The sequence below is a fragment of the Sorex fumeus genome, unplaced genomic scaffold, assembly GCF_029834395.1.
Source record: "Sorex fumeus unplaced genomic scaffold, SorFum_2.1 ptg000129l, whole genome shotgun sequence".
NCBI classification, from domain to species: Eukaryota; Metazoa; Chordata; class Mammalia; order Eulipotyphla; family Soricidae; genus Sorex; species Sorex fumeus.
Window position 1 is genome coordinate 8,022,774 of NW_026606186.1, and position 25,824 is coordinate 8,048,597.

At 40.0% G+C, this 25,824-nt stretch overlaps 2 protein-coding genes and 1 pseudogene across 2 annotated transcripts; 1 reads left to right on the forward strand and 2 right to left on the reverse strand.

The window, feature by feature from the left end:
* Window positions 1-2,699: 2,699 nt before the first annotated feature.
* On the reverse strand, window positions 2,700-3,644 carry LOC130045735 (olfactory receptor 1J4-like). The gene has a single exon (XM_056138571.1). It carries the CDS (start codon window positions 3,642-3,644, stop codon window positions 2,700-2,702), a length of 945 nt encoding a protein of 314 aa, XP_055994546.1.
* Window positions 3,645-5,854: 2,210 nt separating this feature from the next.
* Window positions 5,855-12,210, reverse strand: LOC130045736 (tyrosine-protein kinase Yes-like; annotated as a pseudogene).
* A 12,401-nt stretch (window positions 12,211-24,611) lies between these two features.
* Window positions 24,612-25,565, forward strand: LOC130045737 (olfactory receptor 1J4-like). The gene has a single exon (XM_056138573.1). It carries the CDS (start codon window positions 24,612-24,614, stop codon window positions 25,563-25,565), a length of 954 nt encoding a protein of 317 aa, XP_055994548.1.
* The last annotated feature ends 259 nt before the right edge of the window (window positions 25,566-25,824 follow it).

The window sequence follows — 25,824 nt, forward strand, 5'->3', positions numbered from 1 at the left end:
GATGGTACTTCAGAGACCATATGTGTGCGAGGGATTAAACCTAGGTCAGCTGTCTCCAAAGCAAGTGCCTACCCCCTGTATTATCTCTTATGCCAATTGGTTGTTTTTATTTGTTTTCATTTGGGGGCACACCAGTAATGTTCAAGTGTCAATCACAGGCTGACAACTCTGGAATCAGTCTTGGTGGTACTCAGTGGACCATTTGGAGTCCTGGGCATTGAACCCAGCTCAGTCACATGAAGGCAAGCACCTAATAAGCTGTATTATCAGTCTGGTCTCTAGCCTGTTGATTTTTAAATACAATCATATTGACGTGACCTTACTAGCAAGAGAATAAATTCTTATATGCTTATATTATGTTAATTCATGGAAAATGTTATCACGCCTTGCCCACCACCAAAGCACCATTTTTTAAATTAAATGTCTGCTGGAGGGATACCACAGCGGGTAGGGTGTTTGCCTTGCATGTGGCGGCTGACCCGGGTTCAATTCCTCTGTCCCTCTTGGAGAGCCTAGCAAGCTATCAAGAGTATCCTGCCCACACAGCAGAGCATGGCAAGCTACCCGTAGCATATTCAAAATGCCAAAAATACTAATAACAAGTCTCACAATGAAGACGTTACTAGTGCCCGCTCAAGCAAATCAATGAACAATGGGGTTACTGTGTAGTGCTAGAGTGCTAAATGTTCTGCCTTAATAGTGTCTGCATTTAGTATATTAGTAAGATCTCTTTAATGCATCAGTAAGACCATTAGTTCCTTGTTAAGTTCCTTATGGATTATTCATCCATTGTTGTAAATGTAATTTAAAATTTCCTATTTTTGTAATGCAGTAAATATTCTCCTTAATGTAGGTCAATAATGGTTTACTTAATTTTGTGTTCCTATAATGGTTATATATAGTTTAATAAACTATATGTTGATGATTTCCATATTTATAATTACCTGGCTTCCATAACTTTCTCTTGCTACTATATTATAATGAAAGTTTATCTTATGATATAGCGTCTTTGGCTTTTCTGTGATTATCAATCACTTTGTAGATATTTAACTTTTCAACTTTCAAATTTCACTGAGTCTATAATTGTGTATAAAGCTGTTGTTTGTTTGTTGTAAATAGCATATAGCTTGCCTCTCTTTCTCACTTTCTCCCTCATTCTCTTTGTGCTGGGTTTTGGCACACCCAGCTATGGTAAAGAATTACTGCTGACTCTGTGATTTGGGTAATTCCAGGTAGTGCTTGGGATATTATAGTCTGGCTGGGATTCACATCCAGGTTAAGAGCTTGCAAAGTAAGGTCCCCACTCACTGTAACATTGCTCTGGACAGAGAGAAACACATTTAAAATTGCATTGTTTTGTGATTGTTGTTCTCTTAGGACCTCTTTTAGAGATTTAAGTGTTGTTAAAATGTCATAAATATGTAATTTTTCAATGAACTGTTTTCATTCCAGACTATATATCTTTATATTAGTTACAAGTGCATATAGTGTCGTTACACTGTTTCATCCCTTACATGTCCCTCAAAAATTTGTCTTCATTCATTCTTGCAGGTAATTTAGTTTCTGAATAGCTCAGAGTGGCCTTGCTAATTCAGGCCATAGTCTTAATTATCACTCACACTTGTGCCAACTAGCATACTTTGGAGTAATGGATTTGGAGAGGATATCCCTGTTGATGTTTGAAATTGATGCAAGAAGAGAGAGAAATTTTGTTTAAAAATGACTTAGAATGAAAGTGAAAACTGGAAATTATTAGAAAGGAGAGAAAAAAATCAAATAGGATAAATGGAAACATTTGGTCACCTGACAAAGGGATTCATTTTTTGTCTATGTATAAATGATATTGAGACCTGTTATTTATGCCTTTACATATATTTATGCATAAATATATTCACATGTGTCTACAATATATTTGTGTACATTATTTTTATATTTCACATGTCACATATGTCTATTGTAAAATACAAAAGTTCCATTATTTATGTAATTTACATATATGTAGATATTTGATAATAACCTTTCAATCAGAAAGTTATGGATTGTTTTAATTCTTTCCAAATTCATCTTTATACTCCTGTGTCAGAGTATAAAGAAGGTGCATGAATCTAAAAAGCATATCATGTTTAATTTCTAGACATGTAATGCATACATTAAATAGCCACCTGGTTGAAGACAGAAAACATTTCTAACATCCCCTCAGAATTAATTTTGAAGAAATACCTGAAATATTATAGACAGAAAGTTTTCAAAATTGCCTCCTGAAACATATACAATAAAAATGAATTCATTTAAAACCGTACAATTACTGTAGGGGCTATCTCCAGTTCTGGGGAGCTGGGGAATCCCAGTTATTCTTGGATGAGGATGAACTTCTAAAAAAGATATCTGATGGCAATATCAAGATTCTGAGGACTGGTATAAATCCATAGTTATGAGGAAATGCAAAGTAAATATTAAAAATTTATAATGGAAATTCAGAATAAAATGTAATTGATAATATGATTTATGTTAGCCTTTCTTCCTTTAACATTCTATTTACCAGTCAATCTGGGTAGTAAATCCTGTTTTAAGTCAGTAGAGTGGGACATGGGAATACCAAACTCTCTGAGATGTGTGTGTGTAAACAGGTTTATCAGAGCTCTCAGAACATCTATTATTGTATAATAGCTTCCTTATACTTTTTGATATAACTTTTTGTATCATTCAGACTTTAAGAACATCATCTTATTAGCAAACAAATTTAGGGCTTGTTTTATATCTCTGTTTCTCAGACTGTAGATGAAAGGATTCAGCATGGGGGTGATTATCATATACATCACAGAAGCAGCTATTTCTTTAGCACTGGACATGGCTGGTGAGGAGAAAAAGTACACTTCTGCAATGGTTCCATAAAATAAAGCTACAACAAGAAGATGGGAACCACAGGTAGAAAGGACTTTGAAGAATTTCTTAGTAGAAGGATTTTTCAGAACAATGGCCCATATGCAGATATAAGATCCCATTATAAAAGTGAATGGAATACATACATACAGTCCTCCCTCAATGAATATGACCATGTTATTGAGTGAAGTGTCTGAGCAGCTTACCTCCAGCAATGCAGTGAGTTCACAGAAGAAGTGAGGAATGGTAATATCACCACAGAAGGACACTTGGATCAAGAGCAGGGTGTGCATCAGTGCATGTGAAAAATTGATAATCCAGGTCCAAACTACTAATGAGATGCATCTCTCCTGCCTCATGATCATGGTGTAGTGCAGTGGCTGACAAATGGCTACATACCTGTCATAGGCCATCACTGCAAGAAGGAAATTGTCAGTACAAACAAAAAATATTAAAAAATATACCTGAGAAATGCACCCTGAGTAGGGGATAGACTTGTGATTACTCTGCATATCCACTAACATTTTAGGAACCGTGACAGATGATAAAGACATGTCGTTGAAGGCCAAAAAACTGAGGAAGAAGTACATGGGTGTGTGGAGACGAGAGTCTACCCTGATAAGTAGGATGATGAGCAGGTTCCCCAACACGGTGGTCAGGTAGATGACCAGGAAGAGCATCAAGAACCAGCCCTGTTGTTCTGGTGGTATAGGGAGACCCTGGAGGAGGAATTCAGAAACTCTGGTCTCATTCTGTTGCTTCATGGTGCTCCTCTTTCTTCTGGGAGTCAAAGAGAAGTTAATGTTCAGAACCTTTATAGTCATATATAGTAACTCAATTTTTATATGAAAGTTCTGTTATTTTTTCACTAGAATTTGTTCACAACTCACATGTACGTATGCGTGAATCACCATGTACCATTCGGGTTCTAATAGTACATCACATCTTCACAATTTATAAGATATTTTTCTTAATCTGGAAAAATACTTTGAACAACTTAATTAATTCTGTGTTCAAAGCAATACACAAATTTCTATACACAAGAGTAAACAAGCAATGCAAAGTCTCAGTGTTGAAGAAGTGTACAAACTCACAATATCTACGTGTGCAAAGTTGCATCGATGCTACAAATAACAGTGAAAGAAATGACAACGTGTATCTAACCAGAATCTTTCTCTTAATTACCACACACTGGCTCTCATAGTCCTCATTTTTTAGCATGCCATAACATGCTAATTGACATCATTCCAACACAGTTGAAGGAGGAATATTTGCTCTCCTTTGCATTCAAGATAAATAGAATGATGACAAGTATTTCATAGAGACTTAATTGCTCAGGGACACTGGTGCTATATCACGTGTTCTCTAAAGAGGATAGTGACTGATCGTGTGAGGAGACACCACAATAAACTAATAAACTATAACAAACAGAGAACCTTGTTTTTCATAGGATTTAACTTTTGATTATTGTAGTTCCTTCCTCCAGGAAAAGATGAACAGACCATGTTCACAAAGAGTGTGAGATGCCTGTTTAGACAGGCTTATTTCATAAACTTCTATAAGTGTTGTCCCAAATTTTGGAGATTGACGAACCTTGGAGATTTATGACAAAAACATTTAGTTTGAGGAAGGATTATTCACCATATTGTAGACTGAACAGTGATTATTTGCCAGACACAGTGTTGAATGAATAGTGAATAGTTTTCAATTTAAAATCTCAATATAGCATTGTGATCGAGAATAAATTACCCTTTCTTTACCAGTGGAAACTGAATATAAGAGACAAACATAGCAGTTCCAGACAGTATATTAGAACATTTCTCAAAAATTGAAATACTGGAATCAAAGGAACAAGTTTGTAAACTTACCCAAAGGACTAATGTACCCAATCCTGCCTGCTCAATGCAATAATGTGTCCTTCACTGACAGACTACTGAATGTCTGTGGGCATAATGTTGGGCCTCATTTACTCAAAGATTCCATCAGAGAAATACTGTATAGATCAAATATCATTAGTAACTAATAAATATAGCAAGCTTGGATGACATGCAGAAATAACGTGAGACATAAAGGAAAGCAAAGATTACACATCAAATCCCTTAGTTTGGATTTCAAAACTCTTTCATGTGACCAGGGGGAAACTCAGGAAATTTCTCCTCCTGGCTGCTGAGCATATCTATGTCTCTCAGAGTCAGTATTCTCATGACTGAACTTTAATATCTGTTTAAAGTTGAGAATGTGGAAGGGATTGAACAAAGGCAGGTTAGATATTTGGTAATGAGCTTCCAAATCACACTCACAGTGCTCTACAATTGCTTCCTGGGACTTTGCTGACTTTTTGTGCACTAGTTGTAGAGAAAAGAATCTTTATGTCATGTCACATGTAGTTTTTTTTTTATATCTTTTGTTTATATCTTGCCTTTTTTCCAGTCTCTGTTTATTTTTAAATTGTTTGGAGTATTAGTCCCATACTATGTTTTTTATGCAAAAGAAGGTATTTATTAAGATTGCATATTTCAACTTACAAAAAACTTGAGAATGAATGTAAAAAGTTTTAAAAACTGGAATGGAATTGTTTGGTCCCATGAAGTTCCTTAATTTTATATATATTCTTATTATATTACATTTTATATCTCAGGTTTTATTTATAATAATATTTTATTCATAACAAGTCTGGATTTGCGGGGTAAAAGTGATTTATAAATAGTTGCCTTGTCTTTCTTCATTGTTTTGCTTTCACTTCCACTAGCTATACTTTCTTTGGACCCTGAAAAAATAAAATAAATTACGGTTCTTTAGTTTAACTATTGGGAGTGGGGGAGAGTTTTTGTGCAACAAATCTGGAATTCCGGTTTACCATGAAAAACATGCAGAATGAAGATTTTCTTCTTTTGATTCCTGGATGTAAATGAAGAAGTCTACACAAGGATTTTACAGATTGGCAGATCTGTGCATAGAAAATAGTCTAGTTGGTCTATAAATTTTTTCCTGGCTGGTACTGTGACTCTGTGCTGTGAAGTAGTCTTCCAAGAAGGAACTGGATATATTCAAATGTTGGTCTGTCATCAGGGTCCTTCTTCCAGCAAAGATTCATCAATTCGTGTAGGGATGCTGGACAACCTTGATGGCAAGGCATCCTATATCCTTGTTCTACCTGTTCCAGCACTTCACGGTTGACCATACCCGGATATGGCACTCTGCCCTTGGTTACCAGTTCTCTCTGTAGAATTCCAAATGACAATACATCAGACTTGATTGTAAATCAACCACTCAGCCTCAGGAGCTGTCCTTTTAATTGGAAATTTTGCACCTTGTCTTGCTGTATATTCATTGTCTTCAATTAACCTTGCCAAACCAAAATCTGCTATTTTGCACACAAGATTTTCTCCCACAAGAATATTAGCAGCTCGAAGATCTCGATGAATATAATTAAATCTTTCAATATATGCCATACCATCCATCAGCAACCTGAGCAGCCGTAAAAACCAACTGTGGGAGCTTCAAATATTTTCCATCACGCCTTCCTTCAGGAAATCTAACAAACTCCCTTTTGACATAAATTCAGTGACTATATAAATTGACTCTTCAGAAACAACAGCATACAATGGAACAAGTTTATCATGTCTTCAACTTTTTCATCATCTGAGCCTCTTGAAGAAAATTTTCTGGCATCATTGTACCTGGCTTTAGTGTTTTGATTGCTACTTTTGTGGTTCCATTCCATGTTCCCATCCATACTTCACCGAAACATCCTTGTCCTAGTTTAACCTCTAGTCGCAAAGATTCTCGCGGAATATCCCAAGCATCTTTCGCTATACCCTGAGTCTGAGGTTTCACAGTTGGGTACACAGTTGTTAACTTATGACATAGGTCATCAGCATGGTCTGTGTAGTGTTTTACTATGTTTTTTATATCACAAAATGACTGCAATCACTTTGTGTCTATCCCTTCCTTCTGACTCATTTCCAGTAGAAACAAGGTTCAGGAAGACTGCTCCATGGTTGGAAACTTGCCAGAAGTCAGAGGGAGAGGGAAGTTAGAATGGAGATTTGACCGCTAGGACAATGAGAGTTGGAAATTATGACGTAAAAAGAACTGATTGCTGAAAGGAGGAAAAGGGATATACGTGCTAATCATTCAGTACCTGTATTGCAAATTATAATGCCCAAAAGGAAAGAGTGAGAATGAGAGAAAGAGAGAGAGAGAAAGAAAGAAAGAAAGAAAGAAAGAAAGAAAGAAAGAAAGAAAGAAAGAAAGAAAGAAAGAAAGAAAGAAAGAAGAAATGTGTCTGCTGTAGATGCATACTGGGAGTGTGGGTGGCACAATGGAAATGGGAACATCGGTTATCTATCTCATGATGGTTCAATGAAACAAAGAAAATCCTGTTTTTGAGCCACACTCAATGTTATTAAGCACTTATTACTGGCTCTGTGATCAGGGATCCCTCCTGGTGGTGCCTGGGAACCATTCAGCAATGCTGAGGTTTGAACCAGTTATTTTTAGGACAAATATCTTACCTCTTATCTTTTAAGTCCTTCTATGTGTGTTTTTTCTTACTGCATCGTCAAAGATATCACATAAATTCAGACACCTGTTGAGAAAAACATACATCTTATCATATCACACAAACAAGAAATCATCACACAGCATATGCACATGGGATGCAAATGCATACTTTTATTCACACAGAGACAGAAATTTCTGTCCCACAATTATAACTTACTCTGATATATTCACCCTTGGTAGGTCAAGAACCTTCTAATCCAGTTGCATGTCTTCAGCTTCTGCAGTAGTTAGGAGGAACAAAACAGTGAGATGAATACCACTGTGAGCCCATAATCTCCTGAGCTTTCTGTGTCCGTCCTTGACCTACAAGTCAATAAAGATACCATTTTATAAACCTCATAGAGGACCTAGTCAAATTCCCTAAGCTCCTGGTTAAAGAAAGGAAGGTAATTGCCACAGCCCAATTAAACCTTGGGGAGGTGGATGTTCAGAGCTACTCAGGCCACCTGACAGTTTTCCATGTATCAAGGGTCCCTGGAACATAACTGCCTGTTAATTTTATACTGGACACAGAAATGGCTGAGATGTTTTCCAAACACCAATGAAGCCAATGCACATGTCTGACAGGGCTGGTTGTGGAACTCTATCAAACACTCCTACTTGTCCCTAAAAAGGTAAAATAACTTCCTTCAGCCTTGTTTCAGAAGGCTGAGAGAAGTATACTTTAGATAATTATTTCTGTCATTAGCCAAGCACAGTAACAACAAGTCTCAAAATGGAGACGTTACGGGGCCCGCTAGAGCAAATCGATGAACAACAGGAGGACAGTGACAGTATGTTTGTTACTGTTTTATTAGGTCATACAGCCTAAGAAACACAGGTGCACAATATATGTCCACGTTATATTAAACTTTCCATATTTTAGCAAAAGATTCATTCAATAGCTTAGTCACTGCTATTGAATTAGAATTGATAGTGATTTAATGGAACTGCCAATTGATTAATATAGTCTTCATTTGTTAACTGCTAAGTTACTTACGCTGTCCTCACACAACAGCACAACTGTGTGACACAAACATTCAGTAAATCGTCAGTCAATAATATTCCATCCATATTTAACAAGTATTAATACATACCTTATTTATAGAGGCATTCAGACTTCTCAGAGAGAGGGTCTAAGTACATGATCATTCTCAAGTTTTTGTACACACACTTCTTCAACTCACCCCAGTCTCTAGTTATTATTACACATTAATATGCCCTTCAGTGTAAAAGAAACTTCTTTATTATATCTTCTCAAATAATGCACTTTAGGGGAAGTTATAAAATTAAGTTCCCCCTCAACTCTCCAATCACATAGCACTAGCTTAAATAATAAGGAGCAATATTGAGTTGTCAGTTTCTGAATTGCGGCTGGTTTGGTCCAGAGAGAAGATCCACTGAGTTCTCAACACTGATGCCTTTTCCTAATGTCATTTATTTCATTTCTTTTAGTTTTCATGAAAAAAGGGAGATAATAGAGACAAAGGATTTCACTTAGTTCAATCCTTTGTTCTATTTTATTTATACAGCACAGACTGACAGTGGAGAAAATTTAGGGACATGACTAATTCTACCACATTAAAATTTTTAAAAATTGAATCGCAATGAGATACACCATTACAAAGTTGTTTATGATTCTCTCATAAAGTTTTCCAACCCCATACCTTCACTAGAGTGCATTTCCTACCACCAAGGTTCTTAGTTTCCCTCCCACCCCCATCCCTGTATGCCTCAATGGCAGATGCTTTTCTTCTCTCTTCTCTCTTCTCTCTGTATTTCTCTCTTTCTCTTTCCTTTGTGATGTTTTGGAATGAAGATATTGAAAGACCATCATTTATATCCATTTACCTACTTTCAACATTCGATTCTGTTCAGAGTGATCATTTCCAACGATTATTGTCATACTAGTCCCTTCTTTATAATAACAGCCCTTTATCCCACCACCCCCTCCACCACTCTTGTGACAAGCTTCCAACTATTGACCAGTCCTCCTGGGATCTGTTTACCGTGGCATTAGATATTAGTCTCATACTCATTTTTTATATTCCACAAATGAAGGTGGCCGTTCTGTCTGTCCCTCACTTTCTGACTCATTTTGCAGCAGGATACTCTCCATGTCCATCAGTTTCTAATCAAATTTCATGACTTCATTTTCCTAACCAATGCACAGTATTCCATTTTGCAGATGTACCATTGTTTCTTTATCCAGTAGTCTGTTTTGGGGCACTTGGGTTGTTTTCAGATTCCGACTATTTTGAATAGTATTGCAATGACCATAGAAGTGTCTATGGTGTTTCTGTTGTGTGTTTTTGGATACCTAGGGTATATTCCTAGAAATATTATCTCTTGGTCAAGTGTAAATGCAATTTCTAGTTTATCTGGGTAATTTCATATTGTTTTCCAAAAAGACTAGACCAGGTGGCATTCCCACCGACAGTAAGAGTTCCTCTCTCTCACATCTGCACCAGCACTGGTTGTTCTTATACCTCATGATGTTTGCCAGTCTCTATGGTATGAGATGATAACTTATTTTTGCTTTAATTTTCAACTTCCTTATAATTATTTATAAAGAGCATATTTTCACGTGCCTTTTGGTCATTTGAATTTCTTCTTTGAGAAAATTTCTCAAAATTTCATTTCATTTCTATTTCCCATGTTTTGATGGAATTGGATATCTTTTTCTTGTAAAGTATTACTACTAGTGTCTCATATATCTTTGATATTAACCTCTTATCAGTGGGTTTTGTGTAAGTAACTTTTCTCATTCCATGGGTTGTCTTTGTATCTTGGTCACCATTTTTTAAGACTAAAGGCTTCTGAGCTTAATGTAGTTCTATTTGTTTATCTTTGATTCTACTGCTTGGTAAGTGTTGTTTAATCTTTGAAGTTGGTATTAGCTTCAATGTCATGGAAGGTTTTGCCTATGTTTTCTTTTATGAACCTTATGGATACAGGTCTGATGTAAAGATATTTAATTCATTTTTATCTGATTTTTGTGGATGGCATTATATAGAGATCTGAGTTCATTTTTTACATGTAGCTGGCCAGTCTTCCCAGCACCACTTATTAAAGAGGATAGCCTTGCTCCTTTACCAAAGATTAAATAACCATATATTTGAAGGTCAGTGTCAAGATATTCAACTCTCTTCCATTGGTCTATGGATCTGTCTATAATCCAATACTATGCTATTTGAATTCCTACTGCTTTGTAATACACTTTGAAGCCAAGGAAGGTGATGCTTCTTATCTTCTTGGTCTAGGATTGTTTTAGCTATTCATGGGGGTTTATTATTCCATATGAATTTTAAAAGCATTTGATCTATTTCTTTGAAAAAAGTCTTACAAAGCTTTGGGGCATATTGGCATTTTGACAATGTTAATTCTCCCAATCCAAGTGCAGGGTAAAATTCTCCATTTATGTGTCATCTTTTCTTTCTTTTTTTAATGAATCACTGTCTGGGACAGCCATACTTACATAAGACGAAATTGCATTCAATATAAAGAAGGTAACTAGAGACAGGGATTGATTGAGGGAAAAATAGACCAAGAAGTTTTAACTCTAGTCAACATTTTCACCTAAACCTTGGGTAAACAAAGTTTATACAGCTTTTCCTTTTAATAAAAATTAAAATAAATTTTAAAAATTTAAAAAAATCAAAGTTGCATCCATAGCTCATAACTTACATAAAAGTCAACTCAAAGTGAATCAAAGACCTTGAGATCAAACCTAAATATATAAATCACATTAAGTAAAATATAGGCAGAATGCTCTAGAGCTTAGACCTCAAATAATTCTTCATACTATGTCATTGGCAAAGACTTCAGAATCTACATGAAACAAACAGAACTACATCCATCAAACAAAAACTTTTATGCATGGCAAAGAAATGTGTTAAATATAAAAGAAACCTCAGTGGGAGATAGTGCATTCAACATATTAAAGAGTTGATACCGAGTATCTATAAAGTACTCACAAAGATCAATTTTTAAAGATTTAAAAACATTTAAAAATGGAGAGAGTAAATGACTATAGTTCTCTGAGGAAGACAAATGGGTAGCCATCAGGCACATGAAAAGATGTTCATTACTTATTATTAGGAAATCCAAATCAAGACAACAATGAAATGTAATCTTATACCAGTAGAAATGACATATATCAAAAATAATGGCAGCAATCTGTGTGGCAGAGATGTGGTGATAAAAGAACTCTCATCCACTACTGATGGGAATGTTGTCTGGTCCAACCACTAAGAAAACAGTATGGAGATTCTCAGTAAACTGAGAAGTGAGTTTCCTTTTGACCCAGCAATTCCATTCTGGGATCTATCCCCAGGACAGAAAAACATTTATTGAAAAGTATGCATGCATACCACTATTTATTGCATCACTCAGTACAATAGCTGAGATTTGGAATCAACATAGATGTCCAAAACAGATGTCCATAGATGTCCAAAACAGATGTCCAAAAGCAGATCATGAAGATGTCATGGGGTCCCCTGGAGGGGGGATAAGACCCCTCCCCACCCCAAGGGACCCAGCCTAGGCAGCCGACAAACTCCAGAACCCAGCCTTCACTATGCTTACGGCACATTTTGGGCTGAGCCTCAACCATGAGTGAATCTCAAAAAAAAAAAAAAAACACATATGCGAGACTTTGTGACTGAGAACTCTGGGTTCAACGGAATGGGGAACAGAGATTATCCACTCATACCTCCATGTCTCCACCAACTCAGCAGTCATACCCATAAGCCACCTCTGGATGGCACTAGATAATCTCGTCATCGGCCACCATCAGATCACATGTCCTTCTCTCTCAGAAGGGAGCATAACATGACACTCAACCATGTCACCGGACGCCATGCCAGGCTGTTTCACTCAGGGCGCCCTGAAGGGGAGAGGGTGAGACCCATCCCTTCCCCAAGGGACCCAGCCCTGGCAGCTGATAACCTCCAGAACCCAGCTGCCACAATGCTCATGGCTGTTCTCCATACGCTCAAGCCGAACCTAACCCATTAGTGAATCTATTACTGGATCACGCGGCCACAGTCATGGCTGTGTGATACTTGAAACCACATTCCCACCTGTACTCCAAGATTAAAGCACCAAATCTGATTGTGTTCAAAGTAGGAGGCAACCAAACTTAGAGGGAATATAGACATTTTTTTACAGATACACATATAAAAAGCACACAAGGCTCAAATTTTAATAACATTTAAGTGATCTCTTATCACTTAATCACTTAATCACTTAACTTCCCGTTAGTCGTTGATTTGCTCGAGCGGGTGCCAGTAACGTCTCCATTTGTCCCTGTCGCGTGCTAGTGTAGCCTAAATGGCATCTGTTCATTCTGGGAACATGAAGAGCCTCAAACTGATCATTCATGATCTTGATGAAGAAGTCTGACCATCTGGTAGGTGGGCGGCCACGCGGTCTTTTGACATCCCGTGGAATCCAGTCGGTAACAGCTCTAGTCCAGCGGTCGTCTTTAAATCTCATTACGTGACCAGCCCATCTGATTTTTGAAACCTTGGCAAACGAGACAGCGTCCCTGATTCTTGATCATCGACAGATGTCAGAACTCCAGATTCTTTCTCTCATTTGAGTGAAACGTGATGTTCCAAGCATAGCTCTTTCAATTCTTCTTTGGGAAATCTGAATAGCGTTCTCATCCTGTTTTCGAAGGGCCCAGGTCTCTGAGGCATATGTTAATGCAGGAAGAACAGTGGAATCAAAGAGATGTGCCCGGAGCCGGAGGTTCTTCGTCCTCTTAACTATTTCTTCGACGTTCTTGAAGGTGTTCCAAGCCGTTCTCTTCCTCCTGCGCAGCTCGGGTGCCAGGTCATTTGTCATGTTGACTTCTCGACCTAGGTACACATAGCTGTTGCATTCGGAGATGGTCGTTCCATTGAGAGCGAATGGGGCATCAGGAACGAGGCTGTTTCTCATAAACATTGTCTTAATAAGATTCAGCTCTAGTCCTACCTTTCCACACTCATGGTCAAAGTCGGCCAGCATTTGTGCCACTTGACTGATGTTTGGTGTTATTAAAACAATGTCATCAGCAAAGCGGAGGTGGTGTAGTTGCCGACCATCTATCTTCACTCCCATTCCTTCCCATTCCAGTCGTCGCATGATGTTCTCAAGGTGGCACTGAAGAGTTTCGGTGAAATGGTATCACCCTGTCAAACCCCTCTCTTGACATCAATGATTACTTCTTTGTAGAATGGTGAGATCCTGATAGTGAATACACAATACAACTCACGGAGGATCTTAATGTATTGGGCTTGAAAGCCCTGATTGGCTAGGGCTTCAATGATCGCTTCCATCTCAACAGAATCAAAGGCCTTCTTTAAATCAATGAACGTTAAACAGAGCGGCATCTTGAACTCCCGAGAAACCTCAGTGAGCTTGGTTATCGTGTGGATATGGTCAATGGTGCTGAATGCTTTACGGAACCCGGCTTGCTCGCATGGTTGTCCTTCATCTAGAGTTCTGCCAATCCTATTTAGGATGACTTGAGTGAACAACTTGTAGATGACAGACAATAGGCAGATCGGGGGATAGTTGCCAATGTCATGGATGCCTCCCTTCTTGAACAGTAGTACGGTCCTGCTGGTTTTCCATTGGGACAGAACCTTGCATTCAGACAGGTAGTGTGTCAAGAGCCGAGCCAGTGTATTGATGAGTACTGATGGCAGATTCTTCAGGTATTCAGGTCTGATCTTGTCTGGGCCAGATGCTGTTTGTTTCTTTACTGATGAAATGGCGTGTGGGATTTCAAAAGGGAGAACGTTGGGAACGACATATCCATCCTGTGGAATTTGGTATGTCGGCAAGTGAACATGGCTATCGAAGAGATTTGAGTAGAAGTCATGGATAATCTTCTCCATTGCCATTCTGGAGGATGTGATGGATCCATCAGGATGTGGGAGGGCAGTCATTTTGGTCTTGTAGTTGGTGAAGGACAGGCGGGTGTTATGAATACTTTTCCCGGCTTCTTGCACATCTACCAGCACTTCTGCTCTTCTCTCTTTGAGGTCTTCCTTGATCGCATCTCTGCACTGCTTTGCGAGCTCTGACGTTAGCTTGCAGTTGCCTGAGGCATGCACCAAACCACGCTGGCGAATAAGCTCAAGAGTTTTTGAAGACAGGCGTTTTTTTGTGGCTATCTCTCTCTTGGCGTTCCTCGCACATTCATGGAGGTGCTGAACCAGTCGATCGTATTCCTCGTCCATGTTGTCAACAATGGCATCTTCCCATGTTGCTGCAATAGTGCCAAAGAGCTCCTAGTTGGTGGTCATTCTGGGAGTTCTCTTTTTAAACTTTGCAGCCCTTTCTCCCCGCTCTGTGAAATAGAATTTTGCACAAAGGAGATGGTGGTCCAAACCCATTCGGAATTTTGGGACAACAGGGACATCGGTCAGGCAAAACCGTTGATTGAATATGATGTGGTCTATTTCGTTTTGGAATCGTCCACCGGGAGACTCCCATGTCCAACGTTTAGATTCTGCCTTCTGGAACTGTGAGATACCATGGATGGTCTTGTTCGACATGATGAACTCAGACAGTCTCTCACCCTGTTCGTTCCATTCTAGGCCATGGTTCCCGATATGAAGTCTTCAGCTGATCTTCTTGGTCCTATCTTGGCATTAAAATCACCCACAATGATCTTGTAGAAGGTGTGGTCTTCTTTATAGAACTTCTCCAGCTCCACATATAACTTCTCGATTTCTCTTCCATCATAATGAGATGTTGGTGCGTAGACAACGAAGATAGAAACTGCCGGCAGTGAGCCACATCTATTCAGATGTAAACGTCCAATTTGGGTTGGTAGGCATTCGAATGAATCAATGCTCATGGCCAAGTTTGTGTTGACAAGGACCCCGATGCCTCCGAAACCTCTTTTATCGCATGTTCCAAGGAACAATTCTTCTCCAGTGTTGAAAACGGCATGGTGAGATTCGTGCCTTCTTGTCTCGGTCAGAGCAAAGATGTCGTACTTGATCATTTGCGCTTGTACCATCAGGTCTTTGATGGATGCATCTGATGCTAGCATATGTGCATTGAAAGTACAGACGATCATTTTTGTCTTCCTTCATTGTGGCAGCCTAGTTTGGCCTTGAGATTTTATTGGCCTCTCCTTTCTCATCCTTCTCAGTGCTGCCATGTCGTGAAGCCTTCAGAGTCAGGTGAATGAGACCAGTTGTAGTTACTGGTTTTGGCATATCGAATACACAATGGATAGCTTGCCAGGCTCTTCCATGCAGGCGGAATACTCTCGGTGTCTTGCCAGTCTTTCCGAGAGGGATAGAGGCTTTTGGGGCGACCTCTAATCGCCCTCATAGGTGTTACCATATTTGAGCCCTATCAAATATGGTACGACAATTCCGAAAGATGGGTATTTAGTGTCTTATGATGTGTCGTGCAGCCGCAAAGTGGCCGCGCGGGTCCAGAAAGTGTCCTGGAGTGTGGCGGCAGCTGGGTAGTGGAGGTAGTGTCGGTAGTGGAGGTCTGCCAGTGGGGTATTTATCTGGTCCCGGTAGGGGTAGGGTGGGTCTTCTGTGCGCAATCCAATCCCTGGGTGTTTGATGGAAGGAGACAGGGCAGGGTAGGGTGGGGCTCCTGATTAGAATCCTTTTGTCACCTGTGGTTGGTGGGAACAAGCAGAGAATCTCTGTCCCTGGGTCTGTTGAGCCTGGAGTCCAAGGTCTCAGAGAGTTCTGCTTATCTTGTTCTGTGGGTCTTCAGTCGTGTGTGAGTCTCGGCCGGAGATGCCACGCAGGTCCGGAAAGCGTCCTGGAGTATGGCGGCAGCTGTGGTTGGTGGGAGCAAGCAGAGAATCTCTGTCCCTGGTCCGTTGAGCCTGGAGTCCAAGGTCTCAGAGAGTTCCGCTTATCTTGTTCTGTGGGTCTTCAGTCGTGCATGAGTCTCGGCCGGAGCTGCCACGTGGGTCCGGAAAGCGTCCTGAAGTGTGGCGGCAGCTGGGTAGTGGAGGTAGTGATCTCTTATAGAAGGGTTTAATGGTCCCTGGGTGAAATACAACAATATACTCATACTCTTTCCTCTAAGTATACATTTTTGGAGCATTTTGAGCGATTTTTCATAACAAACAATGCAAAATATATTATTTCAGCTCTGCTTTGGATGGGGTTTGGGATGGAAACACCTGAAATACGGTTGTGGGAAGGTGTAATAGTGGTGGGATGGGATTTAAATATTAAGCGAAATCAAATATTGTGAAATACTTTATAAAATAAAAAGAAAATTTTTAAAAGATGAGTTATATACACACAATGGAATACTACGCAACTGTAAGGAATAATGAAATCATGCAATTTGTTCCAACATGGATGTAACTGTAATATATCCTGCTAAATGAAGTAAGCCAGAAGGAGGATAAACACAGGATAATGGTAATTAAAATTGATATCAAGAATAACGGGGAGCATCCCACAGGACCTGTAGCCCGCTTCCAGCACTGCCCCAAATCCCTCCCCCAGGTGTGCAGAACTCCCTGGCCGGTAACCCACTCCCCAAGCATGCATCCCAACTAAGAACCTGGACAGCAACTCCTTCCAGCATCCGCGGGACCTGTAGCCCGCTTCCAGCCCTGCCAACTCCCTCCACTAAGTACAGCGATGCAGGAGACGTGTCCTCAGGGCATTCATAGTTATTTTCCCCTTTCCCAGAACTCTGGACTCACATCTCAATTTCCATTATCTAATTCTGTGGAGAACATCCTGTCTATCCCAAACACATTAGGCCAAGAGTCCACTAGCCTATTCTAATCTCACCAAAATAACGGTGAACGCATTAAGCTGTGCAAGCCTAACATAAAAGAGCACATCCTCCGAAGCTTCACTAGAGGCCTCACATAAGTCACAGAGGAGCATCAAAGAGGAAATTTGTATTCTATAAGGGGGGAAAGGTGACCACCATTGACTGAGCTCATCCAGATCCTTTCTTGCATTGAAAGGGGCATACTGATAGTGAACTGGAGAGTCCCACATCCTTACTACCACAACAACATGAACAACCAATGCAAATCCCCACCACGAGGAGAGGATGAAGAAGAGTCCAGAAGCCTCAACAGGAATGAACCACAAATACAATCTCTCCGATAAAGAATTCAGAGATAAAATATTAGAGATGTCCAATGAACTCAGAGAAATGGTATATCAGGTATCCAGTAAATTAAAGGAGGACATGAAAGAACAGTGGAATGGACAGTCAAGAAAATACAGGAATAAATGAGAGCAGAAATAAGAAAGCCACAAAGAGAAGTGTCACTAATAAAGAATTCAGTAGCTCTGCCCTGTAGCACTGTCCTCCCATTGTTCATCTATTAGCTCAAGTGGGCCCAGTAACGTCTCCATTGTGAAACTTGTTGTTACTGTGTTTGGTACATCTAATACGTCATGGGTAGCTTGCCAGGTTTTGCCGTGCAGGCAAGATACTCTCGGTAGCTTTACGGGCTCTCCGAGAGGGGTGAAGGAATTGAACCCGGGTCAGCCAGGTTGGGCACATGCAAGGCAAACCCCCTACCCACTGTACTATCACTCCAGCCCAAGGATTCAGTAGATGAAATAAAAAATTCAATGGGTGCCCTCAACAGTAGAATGACTACAGCTGAAGACAGAATCAGTGAGCTTGAAGATGAGCTGCAGGAAGCATAAAGGTAACAGCAAAAAATGAGAAAAGACCTCAAAATAGCATTAGGGCAAGTCAGAGACCTAGGGGATGAACTCAAGATAAACAACATAAGAATTATCAGAATAACGGAAGGACAGGGAGGCAACCCCCTTGAAATAGCACCAATTTAAGATATCATTCCTCTGAGGTATGGTGCCACCAACAGGTTAACTTGTGACAGCAGGGTGAGTGCATCAGCAGCCTGCTGCTGCCTTCAGGCTTCCTGTTACCCCAAAATTGTCCTTGTGCCTTTGACCAGACCCCAACAACTTAGGACCAAGTTTACCAATAAATTAAACACCAAAAGCTAGGTATTGGGAGCCACACCCACAAATCACCTCTGACTCAGCTATACAAGCTTATTTATTGGCCTTATTTCAGAGACCCAAAGGTAAATCTCGAATGAGATCAAAAGCTGCAGATAAGCTCAAACCCCCTATGGCTGAACAGACTGGGGTAAATTATAGGGGAGTGGGTTGATCTGGTGGCCTGCCCAAGCAGAGCTCCCAGCAGCCACTTGCTTACCCAGTCCAAAATTGCCACTATAACCTCAGCCTGACTCCACCGACTCAAAATGGACCTCACCAAGATATAATCTGCTGAAAATTCTTGTATGCAGGTTTTGTGACTGAAAATCTCCAGGCTTTCTCAGAGTTGGGATGGGCTACCTCCCCCCACTTCCCAATACACACGGAAACACTGGCAGTCACCTCCAAGAAACAACTACTGACCTTCTTTCGGAGATCCATAAATAAATCTCGAAATAGATCAAAACCTGCAGTTAAGCTCGGACTCATGCATGACTGAATAGACCAGGGCAAATTAGAGTGGGGCAGGTTGCCCTGTGCCTGCCCAAGCAGAGTCCCTGGCAGCCACTTGCTTCCACAATCCAAAATTGTCGTCTTACCTCAGCCTGACTCCAGTCTCAGGATGGTGCTCAATAAAATATAATCTGCTGAAAATTTTGTAATGTGGATCTGGCACACCAAGAGCCCTGGCCCAGAGACACAGGAGCAAGTCCCAGAAGACACCAAAGCAGCGGAGATCTCTCTAACGCCCCATACAGAGCCAATTTCACTGTGGCATCCCAGATGGAGCAGGTGCAGTCTCACGCCTACTTCAGATGGAATCCTGGTTACCAAGAGCTTCCAGAAGCAGGGCCCAGGTATGCAGATTCTAGGACTCTTTGCTTCTGGGCGCCATCTTAGCACACCAACAGCCCTGGCCCAGAGACACAGCAGCAAGTCTTGGATGACACTGCAGAGCTGGAAATCTCTCCAAGCACCATACAATTATTATAGAGAGCCAATTTCACCAGGGCACCCCTGATGAAGCAGGTGCAGTCTCCCCACCTACTCCAGATGGAATCCTGGTGACCAAGAGCTTCCACAAACAAGCTCCACCCCTGGTGTGTGGGTTCCAGGACTAAATCTCCAGGTCACATGGCAGCAGACGACCTGGGCTCTCCCTCCCTGGGTTTCCCACCTGCCCAGCAGACTGGCTATCAAACCCACAGTTTGCCTCCAGGTGCCATTTTAGCACACCAACAGCCCTGGACCAGAGACTCCCAACTGAATCCCAAAATGGATTAGTGTCATACAGAGATGTCTTCTGAACCCAACCATTCCAGAAATTTACATTTACAATTGAAGCCGTGCGAATTCTCATGATATTCAAAGTGTGCAATAGAAAATAAATTATAGAGAGTCTGTCCCTGGCAGTTAGGCTTGAATGGTGGTAGGAAAATTTTAGCAAAGCATAATACCCAAAATTAGAGAGAGAGAGAGAGTATTAGGGAAATTGTCTGCCATAGAGGCAGGGTGAGGACAGGGTTGTGTGTGTGTTGGAGGGAGATACTGGGAACATTGGTGGTGGAAAATATGCACTGGTGGAGGGATGGGTGTTCCATAATTATATGGCTGAATCTCAAATGTCAAAGTTTTGTAACTCTATCTCACAGTGATACAATAATTTTTTAATTAATGTGGAGGGACTGGAATGATACTACGTTGGGTAGGGCGTTTGTCTTGCATGTAACTCACCTGGGTTCAATTCCCAGCATCTATATGATACCCGGAGCACTTCCAGAAGTAATTCCTTAGGAGAAACCCAGGAATAACCCCTGAGCATGCAGAGAGGGGGTAGGGAGGGAAACTAGGGACATTGGTAGTGGAAAATGCACTCCAATAAAGGTATAGGATTGGAACATTGTATGACTGAATCATAAACAACTTTGTAACTTGTATCTCACTGAGACTCAATTTTAAAAAATTTTAATGTGGTAGAATTAGTTATATCTCTAAATTTTCTCCACTATCAGTCTGCACTATATAAATAAAATAGAATAAAGAATTGAACTAAGTAAAATCCTTTCTCTCTATTATCTCCCTTCTTTTCATTAAAACAACTAAAAGAAATGAAATAAATGGCACTCAGAAAGAGGCATTAGTGTTGAGAACTCAGTGGACTGTCTCTCTGGACCAAAGCAGCCACAATTAGAAATCTGACATCCCAATACTGCTCCTGATTATTCAAGCTAGTGCTATGTGACTGGGGAGTGAGGGGGAAATTAATTTCATAACGCCCCCTAAAGTGCATTATTTCAGCATATATAATCACCATCACTGTCCTCCCGTTGTTCATTGATTTGCTCGAGCGGGCCCAGTAATGTCTCCATCGTGAGACTTACTGGTACTATGTTTGGCATATGAAGACATCACAGGTAGCTTGCCAGGATTTGCCATGCGGGCGAGATACTCTCGGTAGTTTGCCGGGCTCTCCGAGAGGGGCAGAGGAATCAAACACAGCTCAGCCAGGCTGGCTGCGCACAAGGCAAACGCCCTACTGCTGTGCTATCACTCCAGCCCAAGCATATATAATAAAGAAGTTTATTTTGCACGAAAGGTATATTAATGTATCATAAGTATTGGGTACAGGAGTGAGTTGAAAAAAGTGTGTTGAAAGAAAACTTGAAAAGGATCATATACTTAGAATCTCTACCTGAGAAGTATAAATGAAGCTCTGATCTGCCTCTCACAATGAGGTGTTTGTTAATACTTGTTAAATATGGAGGGGATGTTATTTTTTTTCGTATTGAATCATATCCGGCAATACACAGGGGTTACTCCTGGCTCTGTATCCAGGAATTATTTCTGGCGGTGCTCAGGGGACCATATGGGGTGCTGGAACTCGAACCCTGGTCGGCCATGTGTGAGGGAAATGCCCTACACGCTGTGCTATCACTCCAGCCCTGGAGGTGATGTTATTGTGCTGATCATTTTCTGAATGTTGTGTCACATAGTTGTGCTGTTGTATGAGAAAACCATAAGTAACTTAGCAGTTAAAATATGAAGACTATATTAATCAATTGGCAGCCTCATTCAGTCACTATCAGTTCTGATTCAATAGCTGTGACTAAGCTATTGAATGAATCTTTTGCTAAAATATGTAAAGTTTATTAAAACAGTGGACATACATTGTGCACCTATGTTTCTTAGCTTGCATGACCTAATAAAACAGTAATAAAAGATTAGAATGACAGAAATCATTATTTAATGTACACTTCTCTCAGTTTCAGCCTAAAACAAGGCTGAGGGAAATTACTTTACCTATTTAAGGACAACTAGGAGTGTCTGGTAGACACCCACAACCAGCCCTGGCAGACATGTGCGTTGGCTTCATTGGTGTTTGAAAACATCTCAGCCATTCCTGTGTCCAGCAGGAACTCAGCAGGCAGTTCCATTCCAGGGAACCTTGATACCTGGAAAATTCTCTCAAGTGGTCTGAGCAGTTCTCCTCAACCACCTTCCCAAGGTCTAATTGGACTGTGGCAATTACCTTTCTTTCTTTAACCAGGAGCTTAGGGACTTTGACTGAGACCTCTATGTGGTTTATAAAATGGCTTCTTTATTCACTTGTAGGTCAAGGACAGATACAGAAAGCTCAGGAAAGTATGGGCTCACAGTAGTTTCCATCTCATTTTTTTTGTTCTTCCTAAATACTGCAGAGGCTAAAGACTTGAAAACTGGATTAGAAGGCTCTTGACCAACCAAGAGTGAAGAAAGCAGAGTGAGATTATAATTGTAGAACAGAAAGTTCTGTCTCTCTGTGTATAGTAGCTTATACATGTATCCCATGTGCATATGCTGTGTGATGATTTCTTGCATGTGTAATATGATAAAGTGTATGTTTCCTCAACAGGTGTCTGTATCTATGTGATATCTCTGATGATGCAGTAAAAACAGACAAAGAGGGTCTTGAAAGATAGGATAAGAGGTAAGATATTTGTATTTCAAATACTTGGTTTGATCCCCCACATTGCCTAATGTTTCCCAAGCACCACCAGTAGGGACCCCCAATCACAGGGCCAGTAATAAAATCTTAGTACCATTGACTGTGGCTCAAGAACTACTTTTTCTCTTTTTTTCCATTGAACCATCATGAGATAGAGCACTGATGTCCCCATTTCCATCCTGCCACCACATTCCCACTGTGCCTCTACATCAGACACCTTTCTTCTTTCTTTCTCTCTCTTTCTCTCACTATCCCTCTTTTCTTTTGGGTGTTATAGATTTCAATACAGATACTGAACAATTAGCATGTATTTTTCTCTTTTTAGCAATCAGTTCTTCCCAGAGTGATCATTTCCAACTTTCATTGTCCTAGTGCCTATCCAATCCTAATTGCCCTCTCCCCCGGACTCCTGGCAAGTTTCCAAGTAGGGACCAGTCTTCCTGCGTCTTGTTTCTGCTGTAAATAAGTCATAAAGAAGGGGCAGACACAAAATAATTGCAATAATTTTGGGATATAAAAAACATAGTAAGAGACTAATACTCAAAAACAAGTTTAAAGAAATAGAAAGGAGAAAAGGCAAGATGTAAAAATATGTTAGAAATAAAACTACATGTGAAATATTCTTTCCACCACGACCAGTGAAGAGAGCATCAGGGAAGTCCTAGTAAGCTAGTGTAGAGCGCTTTGAGTGTGATTTGGAAGTTCATTACCAAATAGCCTGCCCTTGTTCAATCCCTTTCACATTCTCAACTTGTAAACAGGTATCAAAGATTAGTCATGAAAATACCGAGTCTGAGAGATATAGGTATGCTCACCAGCAACGAGGAGAAATTTCCTGAGTTTCCCCATGATCAGCATGGGGGAGTTTTGAAATCTAAACTCAGTGGTGTGGTGATGTGTAATCTTTGCTTTCCTTTTCGTGTCTTATATTATCTCTGCATGTCATTCAATATTTTTGTATTTATTATTTGTTAATGATGTCTGATTATAAGATGGTTATATAAATGAGAACCATCTTTATGTCCACAGACACTTAGAAGTCTGTCAATGATGGCCACATAACTGCACTGAGCAGGTAGGATCGGGCGCATTTCTTTCTCCTGGTAAGTATACAAACATGTTCCTTTGATTCCAGTATCTCACTAGGCCAGAAACGGTCTAATCCACAGTCCGTAACTGCTATGTTTGTCTCTTATATTCAGTTTCCAGTGGTAAAGAAAGGGTGACTTAGTCTCGATCACAAAGTTATATTGAGATTTTAAATTGAAAAGTTTTCACTAATCATTAAGCACTGTGTCTGGCAAATAATCAGAGTTCAGTCTCAAGATGGATAATAAAAATCTTTCCTCAAACTAAATACTTTTGTTATAAATCTCCACGGATCATAAATCTTCAAAGTCTGGGACAATACTTATAGAAGGTTTATGAAATAAACCTATCTAAAAAGATACCTCACACTCTTTGTGAACATGGTCTGTTCCTCTTTCCCTAGGTGAAGGACAACAATAATCAAAAGTTAAATCCTATGAAATTCAAGGCTCTCTATGTGTTATAGCTTATTAGTTTATTGTGGTGTCTCCTCACAGAATAAGTCACTATCCATTTTAGAGAACATGGTGAGATAGCACCAGTGTCCCTGAGCAGTTCAGTCTCTAAGAAATACTTGTCATCATGCTGTTTATCTTGAATACAAAAGACAGCAAGGATTCCCTCGTTCAACTATATTGGAGTGATGTCACTCAGCATGTCAGGACATGGTATAAAAATGAGGAGTAGGAGAGCCAGCGTGTTGTAATTAAGATACAGATTCTAGTTAGATACCTGATGTCTTTCCTTTCACCATTATCTGTAGCAGCGATCCAACTTTGCACACTTAGATATTATGATTTTGTACACCACTTCAGTGCTGAGACTTGCACTGTTTGCTTACTCTTGTATATAGCACTTTGTATAATGCTTTGTACAGAGCATGATTTCTTAATTTTCAGATTAAGAAAAATATCTTATAAATTGTGAAATTGTGATGTATTATTAGAACCTGAACAGTACATGGTGATTCATGTAAACATACATGTGAGTTGTGAACAAAGTCCAGTTAAAAATAGTAACACTTTCATATAAAATTATGTTACTATAAAATGCCTATTCAGGTTCTGAACGTTTCACTCTTTTTGACTCCCAGAAGAAAGAGGAGCATCATGAAGAGACAGAATGAGACCAGAGTTTCTGAATTCCTCCTCCTGGGTCTCCCTATACCACCAGAACGACAGGGCTGGTTCTTGACCCTCTTCCTGGTCATCTACTTAAGCACCGTGTTGGGGAACCTTCTTATCATCCTACTCATCAGGATAGACTCTCGCCTCCACACCCCCATGTATTTCTTCCTCAGTTTCTTGGCCTTCAACGACGTGTTTTTATCATCTGTCACGGTTCCCAAAATGTTGATGGACATACAGAGTAATCACAAGTCCATCTCCTATTCAGGGTGTGTTTCTCAGATGTATTTTTTAATATTTTTTGCTTGTACTGACAATTTTCTTCTTGCAGTGATGGCCTATGACAGGTATGTAGCTGTCTGTCAGCCACTCCACTACAACATGATCATGAGGCAAGAACGATGTATGATGTTAGTAGCTGGGTCCTGGCTCTTCAGTTTTGCACACGCACTGATCCACACTCTGCTCTTGACCCAGGTGTCCTTCTGTGGTGTTATTACCATCCCCCATTTTTTCTGTGAACTCACTGCATTGCTGGAGGTAAGCTGCTCAGACATTTCACTCAATAATCTGGTCATATTCATTGAGGGAATAATGATTGTATATATTCCATTCACTTTTATCATGGGATCATATATCTGCATATGGGCCACTGTTCTGAAAAATCCTTCTGCTAAGAAATTCTTCAAAGTCCTTTCTACCTGTGGTTCCCATCTCCTCGTTGTAGCTTTGTTCTATGGAACCATTGCAGAAGTGTACTTTTTACCCTCACAAGACATGTCCAGTGCTAAAGGAATAGCTGCTTCTGTAATGTATATGATAGTCACCCCCATGATGAACCCTTTCATCTACAGCCTGAGAAACAGAGATATAAAACAAGCACTAAAGCTGTTTGCTAATAAGATGATGTTCTTTAAGTCAAACAACTTAGACTGAATGAGATAACAAATATATATATACATACATATATATACACACATAAATAAGGAAGCTATTATACAAGAATTGATGTTCTTAGAGCTCAGATAAACCTGTTTACAAACACACATCTCAGAGAGCTTGGTATTCCCATGTCCCACTCTGTTGACATAAAACTGGTTTTATTAACCAGACTGACCAGTAAAGAGAATTTTAACAGAAGAAATGCTTACATAAATATTTTTTTCAATTTTATTTTTTATGAAATTCTCATTAT